The sequence below is a fragment of the Oncorhynchus nerka genome, linkage group LG28 (assembly GCF_034236695.1).
Source record: "Oncorhynchus nerka isolate Pitt River linkage group LG28, Oner_Uvic_2.0, whole genome shotgun sequence".
Classification (NCBI taxonomy): domain Eukaryota; kingdom Metazoa; phylum Chordata; class Actinopteri; order Salmoniformes; family Salmonidae; genus Oncorhynchus; species Oncorhynchus nerka.
This window is the reverse complement of record NC_088423.1, coordinates 24,682,295-24,696,078: the sequence shown is the minus strand read 5'-3', so window position 1 is coordinate 24,696,078 and position 13,784 is coordinate 24,682,295. Positions and strand designations below refer to the sequence as shown.

General features: G+C 43.4%; 1 protein-coding gene across 4 annotated transcripts in view; it reads right to left on the bottom strand.

The window, feature by feature from the left end:
• The window catches only part of LOC115113033 (1-acyl-sn-glycerol-3-phosphate acyltransferase epsilon-like), an 89,969-nt gene that overhangs the window by 53,412 nt on the left and 22,773 nt on the right, over window positions 1-13,784 (bottom strand). For all 4 annotated transcript variants that reach the window (XM_065012714.1, XM_065012715.1, XM_065012717.1 and 1 more), the window contains 2 exons: window positions 11,604-11,756; window positions 8,191-8,352 (listed from right to left, as the gene is read on the bottom strand). In XM_065012714.1, the coding sequence (XP_064868786.1) occupies window positions 8,191-8,352; window positions 11,604-11,756 (315 nt within the window). The remainder of the gene's footprint in view (window positions 1-8,190; window positions 8,353-11,603; window positions 11,757-13,784) is intronic.

Here is a 13,784-nt window from a genome sequence, read left to right as displayed (position 1 = left end):
TGGCTAATAATTTTACAAATAAAATGATAATAAATCAATCAACCATTCAAGCCCATGCCTTGTAGCAAGAAAAAGTGCATAAAGAAAACGTTAATTATTGCACACTGGTCTAATCTGATGTGCCCAAGCCATACCTGGCATCTCTTCTTGGATGCTAGTTCATCAATGTCTGGGCTCAAGCTCTGAGCTGAAGAAATCCTCAGTATCGAGCGAAGATGTTCATCAGTCAGACGTCTCCTGTGAGTTGTTTTGGTCATCTTCATCGAGGAGAAAAGTTGCTTGCATAGATAAGTGCTGCCGAACATGGAGAGCATCTGAGCAGCTTGGGTGCGGAGCTGAGGCATTGTGTCAGGGATGAACCGTGGAAACTGTGCGGCGCCCACAGCATCATACTTTGACTTCAGCGTGTCGTTGCACTGGAGTTCAATCAGCTCCATTTGGATGTTGGTTGGTGCATTTTCCACATCAACTGCGAAGGGATTACTAAGCAGTTCAAACTTGCATTTCTGGGCATCGAAGTCGGCAAATCGCCGGCTAAACTCAGTGGCGAGAACACTGAGTTTTTCAGCAAACTGTGCGCATGGGAACACGGCGGTAGAGATCTGCGCTTTTATGGATTGGCAGCAGGGAAAATGGCAAGGGTTTCCTTGCAGCATCTGATTCTCCCACAGGTACAGTTTAGTTTTGAAGGCCCTCACTGCAGCGTACATGTCTGTGATGATGCGCCCCCGCCCCTGAAGCTGCAGGTTCAGCGCATCGGGATGGCTCGAGATGTCACAGAGAAAGGCCAGCTCACACAGGAACTTTTGCTCCCGGAGCTCTGCTGTATCCTTCCCTTTGGTTTCCAGGAATTGACATATTTCCTCACGCAGCTCGAAACATCTGTTCAGTACTTTTCCTCTGCTTAGCCATCTCACCTCTGTGTGATACGGCACGTCTGCGTATTCCGAACCACACTCCTCCAGAAAAGATTTAAACTGGCGGTGATTTAGACCTTTGGCTCTTATAAAGTTAACTACCTGTGTTACTGTGGTCATAACATGTTCCATCTTTAGGGCTTTGGCACACAGTGCTTCCTGATGTATGATGCAGTGGTAAACAGTTAGCTCACCTGCACAGTTCTCTTCCCGCATCTTCTCCCGAACCATGCCCACCAGTCCACTCTTTTTACCGCACATCGCTGGCGCACCATCTGTCGTTAATCCAACGAGTTTATCCCACGGCAGCTTTATTTCAGTTACACATTTGGAAACCTCCTCAAAGATTTCCTTTCCTGTGGTTGTGCCATGCATTGATTTGAATCCTAATAGCTCCTCCGTAACACACAGATTTGAGTCCACTCCACGGATGAAGACTGACAGCTGAGCAGTATCAGATCGTCGCAGCTCTCATCCACAGCGAGGAGAACGCAACAAAATCTTTTCCCTTTTCCATCAGCTGGTCATACAGATTGGTGGCAAGATCACATGTGCGATCAGCTACTGTGTTCCTGCTCAGGCTCACGTTTGAAAATGCTTGTTTTTCTCTGGGCATACGAGGTCACAAACCTTCATCATGCACTTTTTCATGAACTCTCCCTCATTAAAGGGCCGGGCTGATTTTGCGATCTCTGCTGCCACTATGTAACTAGCCTTTACAGCAGCCTCGCTTTGTGATGTGGCTTTTAAACATATTCTGTTGTGAAACCAAACTTCTTTTCATCTCCTCTACTTTCTGGCTCCTTTGAGTCATGTCCAGGTCCTTGTATTTGTCATGGTGTTTCGTTTCATAGTGTCGTCTAATGTTGTACTCCTTACTTACAGCCACGTTGACTCCACAAACAAGACAAACAGGTTTGTCTTTTACATATGTAAACAGATATTCTGCCTCCCACTTGTCCAGAAAGCTCCTGTTTTCTGCCTTTCTTTTCGCCATTTTTGGGAAGGGTTAGCTCGCTGACAGTTGTAGCGTCTATGTTGCTATGACTACTGTCACAGAGGAGAGAGCGTTTCTGGGTCCTGTCCTGATTGGCGCGCGAAAACAGCAGAGCATTATGGGATTCGTAGTATTAGTGGTGAATGCGCTGTATAATACCGGCGGGCCAGCTCTAGTAGTAATTTGGTATTGTCTCGTGGGCCAAATATAATTACCCCACGGGCCAAATTTGGCCCACGGGCCAGAGTTTGACACCCATGCTTTAGGGCGTCCAAGAAAGTCCAGAAAGCGCCAGGACCGTCTCCTAATATTGATTCAGCTGCGGGATCGGGGCACCACCAGTACAGAGCTTGCTCAGGAATGGTAGTAGGCAGGTGTGAGTGCATCTGCACGGCCAGTGAGGTGTAGACTTTTGGAGGATGGCCTGGTGTCAAGAAGGGCAGCAAAGATGCCAATTCTCTCCAGGAAAAACAGCAGGGACAGACTGATATTCTGCAAAAGGTACAGGGATTGGACTGTTGAGGACTGGGGTAAAGTCATTCTCTGATGAATCCCCTTTCCAATTGCTTGGGTCATCTGGAAAAAAGCTTGTCCGGAGAAGACAAGGTGAGCACTACCATCAGTCCTGTGTCATGCCAACAGTAAAGCATCCTGATACTATTCATGTGTGGGGTTGCTTCTCAGCCAAGGGAGTGAGCTCACTCACAATTTTGCCTAAGAACACAGCCATAAATAAAGAATGGTACCAACACATCCTCAGAGAACAACTTCTCCCAACCATCCAGGAACAAGTTGGTGACGAACAATGCCTTTTCCAGCATGATGGAGCACATTGCCACAAGGCAAAAGTGATAACTAAGTGGCTTGGGGAACAAAACATCGATATTTTGGTTCCATGGCCAGGAAACTCCCCAGACCTTAATCACATTGAGAACTTGTGGTCAATCCTCAAAAGGCAGGTGGACAAACAAAAACCCACAAATTCTGACAAACTCAAAGCATTGATTATGCAAGAATGGGCTGCCATCAGTCAGGATGGGGCCCAGAAGTTAATTGACAGCATGCCAGGGCAGATTGCAGAGGTGTTGAAAAAGAAGGGTCAACACTGCAAATATTGTCTCTTTGCATAAACTTCATGTAATTGTCAATAAAAGCCTTTCACACTTATGAAATGCTTGTAATTATACTTCAGTATTCCATAGTAACATCTGACAAAATATCTAAAGACACTGAGGCAGCAAACTTTGTGGAAATGAATGTGTGTCATTCTCAAAACTTTTGGCCACGACTGTAGGTAGGGGTGAAGTGACTATGCATAGATAATAAACAGTGACTAGCAACAGTGTTATGGCTTGCGGGTAGAAGATGTTAAACTTCTTGGTGACAGGGGGGCAGTATTGAGTAGCTTGGATGAATAAGGTGCCCAGAGTAAACTGCCTGCTACTGTCGTCCCAGATGTTAATATATGCATATTATTAGTAGTATTGGATAGAAAACACTCTGAAGTTTCTAAAACTGTTTGAATGATGTCTGTGAAGTATAACATAACTCATATGGCAGGCGAAAACCTGAGAAAAATCCAACCAGGAAGTGGGAAATCTGAGGCTTGTAGTTTTTTTAAACTCAGCCCCTATTGTAGATACAGTGGGACATTGGTTGTTGCACTTGCTAAGGCTTCCAATAAATGTTAACCTGTTAAGACTCTAGGGGCAGTATTTCATTTTTGGATAAAAAGACGTGCCCGTTTTAAGCGCAATATTTTGTCACGAAAAGATGCTCGAATATGCTTGGAATTGATAGTTTTGGAAAGAAGACAGTCTTACGTTTCCAGAAATGCAAAGATTTTCACTGTGAGTCCCTTAGAACAAATGCTTCGGGCAAAACCAAGATGTATGACCGACCAGGAAATGCACAGGATTTCTGAGGCTACGTTTTCCATGATCGCCTTATATGGCTGTGAATGCGACAGGAATGAACGGACTCTTTCTCTTGTTTCCCCAAGGTCTTTGCAGCATTGTGACGTATTTGTAGGCATATCATTGGAAGATTGACCATAAGAGACTACAATTGCCAAGTGTCCCCCTTGGTGTCTGTGTGGCAATTGTTGCGCAAAAGTCAGGTCCCGGTATTTTTCCATTCAAATCTCAGAACAAACCAGGCTACAAGGACGGTGCTTTCAATGGAGAGAAATATGACAAACCACCTTCAGGATTGATTCAAACAACGTTTTCCATGTTTCAGTCGATATTATGGAGTTAATTCGGAAAAAAGTTCGACATGTAGGTGACTGAATTTTCGGTTAGTTTCGGTAGCCAAATGCATAGTAACAAAACGGAACGATGTGTCCTACACAAGAATCTTTCAGGAAAAACTGGACATCTGCTATGTAACTGAGAGTCTCCTCATTGAAACATCTGAAGTTCTTCAAAGGTAAATTATTTTATTTGATTCCTTGGCTGGTTTTTGTGAATATGTTGCGTGCTAAATGCTAACGCTAATGCTAAGCTAGCTATCACCACTTACACAAATTAGTGATTTTCTCTGGTTCTAAAGCATATTTTGAAAATCTGAGACGACAGGATTGTCAAGAAAAGGATAAGCTTGAGAACAGGCATATTTATTTCATTTCATTTGCGATTTTTAGAAATCGCTAACGTTGCGTTATGGTAATGAGCTTGAGGCTGTATTTACGCTACCGCATGCGGGGGGGGGGGGGGGCGGACTATGAGGTTAACAGTCTTTAGAATTTTGTTTGAGGATTCTACTGTGAAGTGGGGGCTCATAAGGGCTGTTTGAGCCAGGTGTCTGGCAGATTGCCACAGGCTCTAAGGTGCGGTCATGAGTGTTAGCTCTCGTTCCATTGCTTTTCTACAGACAATGGTGGTGTTGGAGGGCCAGCAGGAGGCACTCTTTCCTCTGATTCAAAAAACTTTCCCAATGCCCCAGGGCAGTGATTGGGGACACTGCCCTGTGTTGGGTGCAGTCTTTCGGATGGGAAGTTAAACGGGTGTCCTGACTCTGAGGTCATTAAAGATCCCATGGCACTTATCGTAAGAGTAGGGTGTTAACCCCGGTGTCCTGGCTAAATTCCCAATCTGGCCGTCAAACCATCACGGTCACCTAATAATCCCCAGTTTACAATTGGCTCATTCATCCCCCCTCTCCCCTGTAACTATTCCCCAGGTCGTTGCTGCAAATGAGAACGTGTTCTCAGTCAATTTACCTGGTAAAATAACAGATAAATAATGGAATTCTCAGGTTGGAACCTCATTGATGATTTATGTTAAAAACATCCTAAAGATTGATTCTATACTTAGTTTGACAAGTTTCTACGGGCTGTAACGGAACTTTTTGAACTTTTCGTCCGACGGGACCTGAATGCGCTTTTGGATTTGTTTACCAAACGCCCTAACTAAAGAAGCTATTTGGACATAATGATGAAATTATCGAACAAAACTAACATTTATTGTGGAACTGGGATTCCTGGGAGTGCATTTTGATGAAGATCATCAAAGGTAAGTGAATATTTATAAAGCTATTTATGACTAATGTTGACTTCCCAATATGGCGGATATCTTTTTGGCTGCTTTGTTTTCTGAAAGCTGTACTCAAGATTATTGCATGGTTTGCTTTTTCCGTAAAGTTTTTTTGAAATCTGACACAGCGGTTGCATTAAGGAGAAGTATCTCTCTAATTGCATGTATAACAGTTGTATTTCCATCAACATTTATAATGAGTATTTATGTAAATAGATGTGGCTCTCTGCACAATCACTGCATGTTTTAGAACTACTGAACGTAATGCACCAATGTAAAATTAGATTTTTTGATATAAATATGCACTTTAGCGAACAAAACATACATGTATTGTGTAACATGAACTTCTATGAGTGTCATTGATGAAGATCAAAGGTTAGTGATTAATTTTAACTGTGCATTTTATGACTCCTCTCTTTGGCTGGAAAAATGGCTGTGTTTTTCTGAGTTGGTGGTGACCTAACAATCATTTGTGGTGCTTTCGCTGTAAAGCATTTTGAAAATCAGACACTGTTGCTGGATTAACGAGAATTGTATCTTTAAAATGGTGTAAAATACTTGTATGCTTGAGGAATTTTAATTATGAGGTTGATGTTGTTTTGAATTTGGCGCCCTGCACTTTCACTGGCAGTTGCCGATATCCCAGAGAGGTTAAGGAGACTTTTGGTCCTAGACTTGGCGCTCCGGTACCGCTTGCCGTGCGGTAGCAGAGAGAACAGTCTATGACATGGGAGGCTGGAGTATGACAATTTTATGAGTTTTCCTCTGACACCGCCTATAAAATAGGTCCTGGACTGCAGGAAGCAGTGATGTACTGGGGCCATACGCACTACCCTCTAGAGCCTTACGGTCAGATGCTGAGCAGTTGCCATACCAGGCGGTGGTGCAACTGGTCAGGATGCTCTAGATGGTGCAGCTATAGAACCTTTTGAGGATCTGGGGACCCATGCCAAATCTCTTCAGTCTTCTGAGGGGGATAAGGTTTTGTCTTTCCCTCTTCACGATTGTCTTGGTGTGTTTGGACCATGATAGATCGTTGGTGATGTGGACACCAGGGAACATGAAACTCTCGACCCGCTCCACTACAGCCCTGTTGATGTTAATGGGGGCTTGTTCGGCCCGCCTTGATCAGCTCCTTTGTCTTGCTCACGTTGAGGGAGAGGTTGTTGTCCTGGCACCACACTGCCAGTTCTCTGACCTCCCTATAGGCTGTCTCATCGTTGTGTCGTCAGTGTCATGTCTACCAGTGTTGTGTCATCAGCAAACTTAGTGTTGGAGTCATGTTCGGCCACGCAGTCGTGGGTGAACAGGGAATGCAGGAGGGGACTAAGTACACACCCCTGAGGTACCCCAGAGCGTCAGCTTTGTCGACATGTTGTTGCCTACCCTTACCACCTGGGGACGGCCTGTCAGGAAGTCCAGGATCCAGTTGCAAAGGGAGGTGTTTAATCCCAGGGTCCTTAGTTTAGTGATGCGCTTCATGGGCACTATGGTGTTGAATTCTGAGCTGCAATCAATGAACAGCATTCTCACATAGGTGTTCCTTTTGTCCAGGTGTGGAATGGCAGTGTGATTGAGATTGCATCATCTGTGCTCACATTGGCTCACATTGGCTACCGAGAGCATTCAGCAGCAGCAGCGCCTCTTCAACCTCAGGAGGCTGAAGAAATTCAGCTTGTCACCAAAAGCACTCACAAACTTCTACATATGCACAATCGAGAGCATCGTGTCAGGCTGTATCACCGCCCGATATGGCAACTGCTCCGCCCACAACCGTAAGGCTAGCCAAAGAAAAATACCTGCCCTCCAGGACACCTACACCACTCTGTCACAGGAAGGCCATAAAGTTAATCAAGGACAACAACCACCCGAGCCACTGCCTGTTCACCCCGCTATCATCCAGAAGGCGAGGTCAGTACAGGTGCATCAAGGCAGTGACCGAGAGACTGAAAAACAGCTTCCATCTCAAGGCCATCAGACTGTTAAACAGCCACCACTAACATTGAGTGGCTGCTGCAAACATACTGACTCAACTCCAGCCACTTTAATGGAAATTGATGTAAAAAAACATATCACTAGCCACTTTAAACAATGCCATTTAATATAATGTTTACATACCCTACATTACTCATCTCATATGTATATACTGTACTCTATACCATCTACTGCATCTTGCTTTTGCCGTTCTATACCATCACTCATTCATATATCTTTATGTACATATTCTTTATCCCTTTACACTTGTGTGTATAAGGTAGTAGTTGTGGAATTGTTAGGTTAGATTAGTCGTTGGTTATCACTGCATTGTCGGAACTAGAAGCACAAGCACACTCGCTACACTCGCATTAACATCTGCTAACCATGAGTATGTGACAAATACAATTTGATGATTTGATCCATACTTTAAGGCTGCCACAGACAATTTGATGATCCCTGCCAGTGACTCACTGGCATCAGTCATTACTATTGCAATTTAAATTGGCGCTGACAATAGCTCAAATAAAGGGAAAGGGGGATACCTAGTCAGTTGTACAACTGAATGTCTTCTGAAATGTGTCTTCTACACTTAACCCAATCACTCTGAAACAGCCTTGTCGATGAACAAAAAATTAAATATAGATTGTTAAATTGCACATGTTTAGTATTAGTGGGTTGAAAACATCACTCTGCATAGTTTTACTTCCTAAAGTGTTCCCCTTTAATACCTGAAAAAACAGAATTGTCTCAAACAACTTCATACCTGGCATGGTTGGGGCAGGTTGTCTATCACTGCTTTTGCCGCGTGTTGCCTCATACACAACGGTGATATCATAAACAGCATCCAGGTGATCCCTCATGGTCTCTATGGCAACGTGAGAGGCTTTCATTCTTGGGGTCAGAACATGGTCTAAGGCAGCCAGCCCTGAGGGAAATAAACAGGAGAGCATTGGTTAACTCTGATGTGCCAGGCAACATGCAGTGGTAGCCCTTTACACTCGTACCTGTATACATGTTGAAAATGGCAGATTTGGGCACTAATATGTCTCAAATGGAACGTAGTAGCTGTACAGTAAAATGCTATACATGACGTCAGAGCTCGGGCTCTGTGCTTCACATTGCTGTATGGTTTTTGATTGACGGCTGTTCTGAACTTGAGCGTGACAAGTAGTCGTCCCCCTCCTCCCTCCCAGTAATTGGGCAACTTTTGCAAATGTTTTGTCTGAGTGAGGGAAATGCTGTAAATTAAGAGGACTCAAAGTATTTTGAAAGATGAGACATTGAGGAGGATTATAATAAATACTGCTTTGATGTCATACAAGCCAAACACCCGTGAGTCCAAATGTGCACTGTACATTTCCAAATCATTAAACTCATTTCATACAGCTGAAGTCAGAAGTTCACATACACCTTAGCCAACTACATTTAAACTCAGTTTTTCACAATTCCTGACATTTAATCCTAGTAAAAATAGTCTTAGGTCAGTTAGGATCGCAACTATTTTAAGAATGTGAAATGTCAGAATAATAGTAGAGAATGACTTATTTCAGCTTTTATTTCTGTCATTACATGCCCAGTGGGTCAGAAGTTCATATACACTCAATTAGTATTTGGTAGCATTGCCTTTAAAATTGTTTAACTTGGGTCAAATGTTTTGGGTAGCCTTCAAGTTTCCAACAATAAATTGGTTGAATTTGGGCCCATTCATCCTGACAGAGTTGGTGTAACTGAGTCAGGATTGTAGGCCTCCTTGCTCACACATGCTTTTTCAGTAATGCCCACAAATGTTCTATAGGAGTGAGGTCAGGGCTTTGTGATGGCCACTCCAATACCTAGACTTTGTTGTCCTTATGCCATTTTGCCACAACTTTGGAAGTATGCTTGGGGTCATTGTCCATTTGGAAGAGCCATTTGCGACCAAGCTTTAACTTCCTGACTGATGTCTTGAGATGTTGCTTCAACATATCCACATCATTTTCCTCCTCATGGTGCCATCCATTTTGAATTGCACCAGTGCCTCTTGCAGCAAAGCACCCCCACAACATGACGTGCTTCACAGTTGGGGTGGTGTTCTTCGGCTTGCAGGTCTCCCCCTTTTTCCTCCAAACATAACCATGGTCATTATGGGGCCAAACAGCTCTATTTTTGTTTCATCAGACCAGAGGACATTTCTCCAAAAAGTACAATTTGTCCCCATGTGCAGTTGCAAACCGTAGTCTGCCTTTTTTAATGGCAGTTTTGGAGCAGTGGCTTCTTCCTTGCTGAGCGGCCTTTCAGGTTATGTCGATATAAGACTCGTTTTACCGTGGATATAGATACATTTGTACCCGTTTCCTCCAGCATCTTCACAAGGTCCTTTGCTGTTTTGGGATTGATTTGCACTTTTCGCACCAAAGTACGTTCATCTCTAGGAGACAGAACACGTCCTTCCTGAGAGGTTTGACGGCTGCATGGTGTTTATACTTGCGTGCTATTGTTTGTACAGATGAACCTGGTACATTCAGGCATTTGGAAATTGCTCCCAAGGATGAACCAGACTAGTGGAGGCCTACAATTTGTTTTCTGAGGTCTTGGCTGATTTATTTGGATTTTCCCATGATGTCAAGTAAAGAGGCACTGAATTTGAAGGTAGGCCTTGAAATACATCCACAGATTCACCTCCAATTGACTCAAATGATGTTAATTAGCCCATCAGAAGCTTCTAAAGCCATGACATCATTTTCTGGTATTTTCCAAGCTGTTTAAAAAGGCACAGTCAACTTAGTGTATGTAAACCTCTGACCCACTGGATTTGTGATACAGTGAATTATATGTGAAATATTACGTGTGTCATGCACAAAGTAATGTCCAAACCGACTTGCCAAAACTAATTTGTTAACAAGAAAATTACAGTGTGGTTGAAAAACAAGTTAATGACTCCAACCTAAGTGTATGTAAACTTCTGACTTAACTGTATATAGTGTCAACATTCAGTTACAAGATATCTTGTCATAGCCTGGGTTGTTCTGAACATAATTAGCCTGTTCATTGTGAAGAACATTTGCATGCACTGGACTCCTTTCTACGCACACAAAAATTACAGAATCGTTTTTTCACTGAATTGCCTAAGATCGTATTTCATAACTTAGCTTTAGAATCATGCCCAAGTGACCCAGATTGCGGTTTTATAATGGACGTTTTTGGATTGCGTCTTTGGAGAGGTGCATGGCCACTTGGAGACACCAGTCCTCTCACTCAAACCCTAGTTTGTTTGTATATTTTATTTAACTAGGCAAGTCATTTAAGAACAAATTCTTATTTACAATGACGGCCTACCAAAAGGCCTCCTGCAGGGACGAGGGCTTGGGATAAAAATAAAATACAATATAAATATAGGACCAAACACATCACAACAAGAGAGACAACACAACAAAGGGGGAATTAAGACAACATAGCAAGGCAGCAACATATGACAACACAGCATGGTAACAACACAAAACATGGTACAAACATTACTGGGCACAGTCAACAGCACAAAGATCAATAAGGTAAGAGACAATACAACACACAAAGCGTCCATGATTGAGTCTTTGTGAGGTAAAACTGTCCAGTTTGATTATGTTGCAGCTCGTTCCAGTTGCTAGCTGCAGAGAACTGAAAAGAGGAGCGACCCAGGGATGTTGGTATGTTGCACCTACCCCACATTTTCCAGGAAATACCTCTCATGTATCCAGAGTATTTTCAGATTTTGCTAACGAAAATGAAAAGTACAGTAAATATAATAATTTACCACTAAATGTAATAATTGTACCATTATCTCCAAACTGATCTTTCAATAAATGCTAACAGCAATACAGCACTCCATTTAAATAATCAGGTCATATATCTGAATGGTAGACAGTGGACAAATTGCAGGATCAATGGACAAACGAGCCCATACTTAATTGAGAGGTGACGAATATAGTCTTTGTAATCACTAAAATCAGAAAGAATGTCAGCTGCACTTGAGACTAGCAATTATCTAAAGCCATATATGAATTGGCGCCGGATAATGGCTGCCGTTTCATGGGCTCTTAACCAACCGTGAGATTTTGTTTGTTTATTTGCATTTTTGTAACTTATTTTGTACATAATGTTGCTGCAACCGTCTCTTATGACTGAAAAGAGCTTCTGGAAATCAGAACAGTGATTCCTCACCTTGAACTGGACGAAGAATCTCTAACGAAAAGGACGAGAGGGATTTACTCCAGACACCCGAACAGACCCTCATCTCTGTCATTCGCAGGAGAAAGAGACATCGCGGAAAGAGATCAGGGTGCCTTGTGAGGATCTGCCGAGTGTTTTGCTCACCTGAGGTAGAGTATCACATGATAAGCTGTAGACCACTCTACCTAGAGAGTTTTCATCTGTATTTTTCGTAGATGTCTACATACCACCACAGACCGATGCTGGCACTAAGACCGCACTCAATGAGCTGTATACCACCATAAGCAAACCAGAAAGAGCTCAGAGGCGGCACTCCTAGTGGCCGAGGACTTTAATGCAGGGAAACAAATCGGTTATACCCAATTTCCATCAGCATGTTAAATGTGCAACCAGAGGAGAGAGAGAAATAATTAATAAAAAATAAAAACTAGCAATCCCTTTTACTCCACACACAGACGCTTACCAAGCTCTCCCTCGCCCTCCATTTGGCAAATTTGACCATAATTCTATCCTCCCGATTCCTGCTTACAAGCAAAAACTAAAGCAGGAAGCAACAGTGACTAGATCAATGAAAAAAAGTGGTCAGATGAAGCAGATGCTAAGCTACAGGACTGTTTTGCTAGCACAGACTGGAATATGTTCCGCGATTCCTCCAATGGCATTGAGGAGTACATCATATCAGTCATCGGCTTCATCAATAAGTGCATTGATGATGTTGTCCCCCACAGTGACTGTACGTACATACCCCAACGAGAAGCCATGGATTACAGGCAACATCCGCACTGAGCTGAAAGGTAGAGCTGCAGCTTTCAAGGAGCGGGACTCTAACCCGGAAGCTTATAAGAAATTCCACTAATACCACCATAGTCCCTGTGTCCAAGAACACTAAGGTAACCTGCCTAAATGATTACCGACCCGTAGCACTCACGTCTGTAGCCATGAAGTGCTTTGAAAGGCTGGTCATGGCTCACGACATCATTATCCCAGAAACTATAGACCCACTCCAATTTGCATACCACCCCATCAGATCCACTCCACACTGCCCTGTCACACCTGGACAAAAGGAACACTTGTGTGAGAATGCTGTTCATTGACAGTAGCTCAGCGTTCAACACCATAGTGTCCTCAAAGCTCATCACTAAGCTAAGGACCTTGGGATTAAACACCTCGCTCTGCAACTGGATCCTGGACTTCCTGATGGGACGCACCCAGGCGGTAAGGGTAGGGAACACATCCTCCACGCTGATCCTCAACACGGGGGTCGTGTGCTCAGTCCCCTCCTGTACTCCTACCCTGGTATGTCAACTGCTCTGCCTCCGACCGCAAGGCACTACAGAGGGTAGTGCGTATGGCTCAGTACATCACTGGGGCTAAGCTTCCTGCCATTCAGGACCTCTATACAAGGCAGTGTCAGAGGAAGGCCCCCCCAAAAATTGTCCAAGACTGCAACCACGCTAGTCATAGACCGTTCTCTCTGCTACCGCACGGAAAGCGGTACCGGAGCACCAAGTCTAGGTCCAAGAGGCTTGTAAACAGCTTCTACCCCCAAGCCATAAGACTACTGAACATATAATCAAATTGGTACAAAGACTATTTGCATTGTCATCCACCCACGGATATTGCTGCAGTCAGCACGCCAATTGCATGCTCCCTCAACTTGAGACATTGTGCTGTGTGACAAAACTGCAGATTTTAGAGTGGCCTTTTATTGTTCCCAGCACAAGGTGCATCTGCGTAATGGCCATGCTGTTTCAGCTTCTTGAAATGCCACACCTGTCAGATGGATGGATTATCTTGGCAAAGCAGATATGCTCACTAACAGGGATGTAAACACATTTGTGCAGAACATTTGAGAGAAATAAGCGTTTTGTGCACAAACGATTTCTGGGATCTTTTATTTCAACTCATTAAACATGGACCAACATTTTACGTTAATATTTTTCTTCAGTGTAGTTAAATCTGTTGCTATGCAAACATAAGACCGCAAGTTTATTGAGTGCCACACTGGGTATATATTGCATTCCATTTCATGGTGATATGGCTGTGATGTTAACTTCAGAAGCAGCTCACACAAGGGATTATGATCTAAAAGACCCACAGCAGCAGTTTCTCAATATCAAACAATTTCTGGGTAACAAACTAAGTACCTAATTGTTTTCAATTAAAATGGTA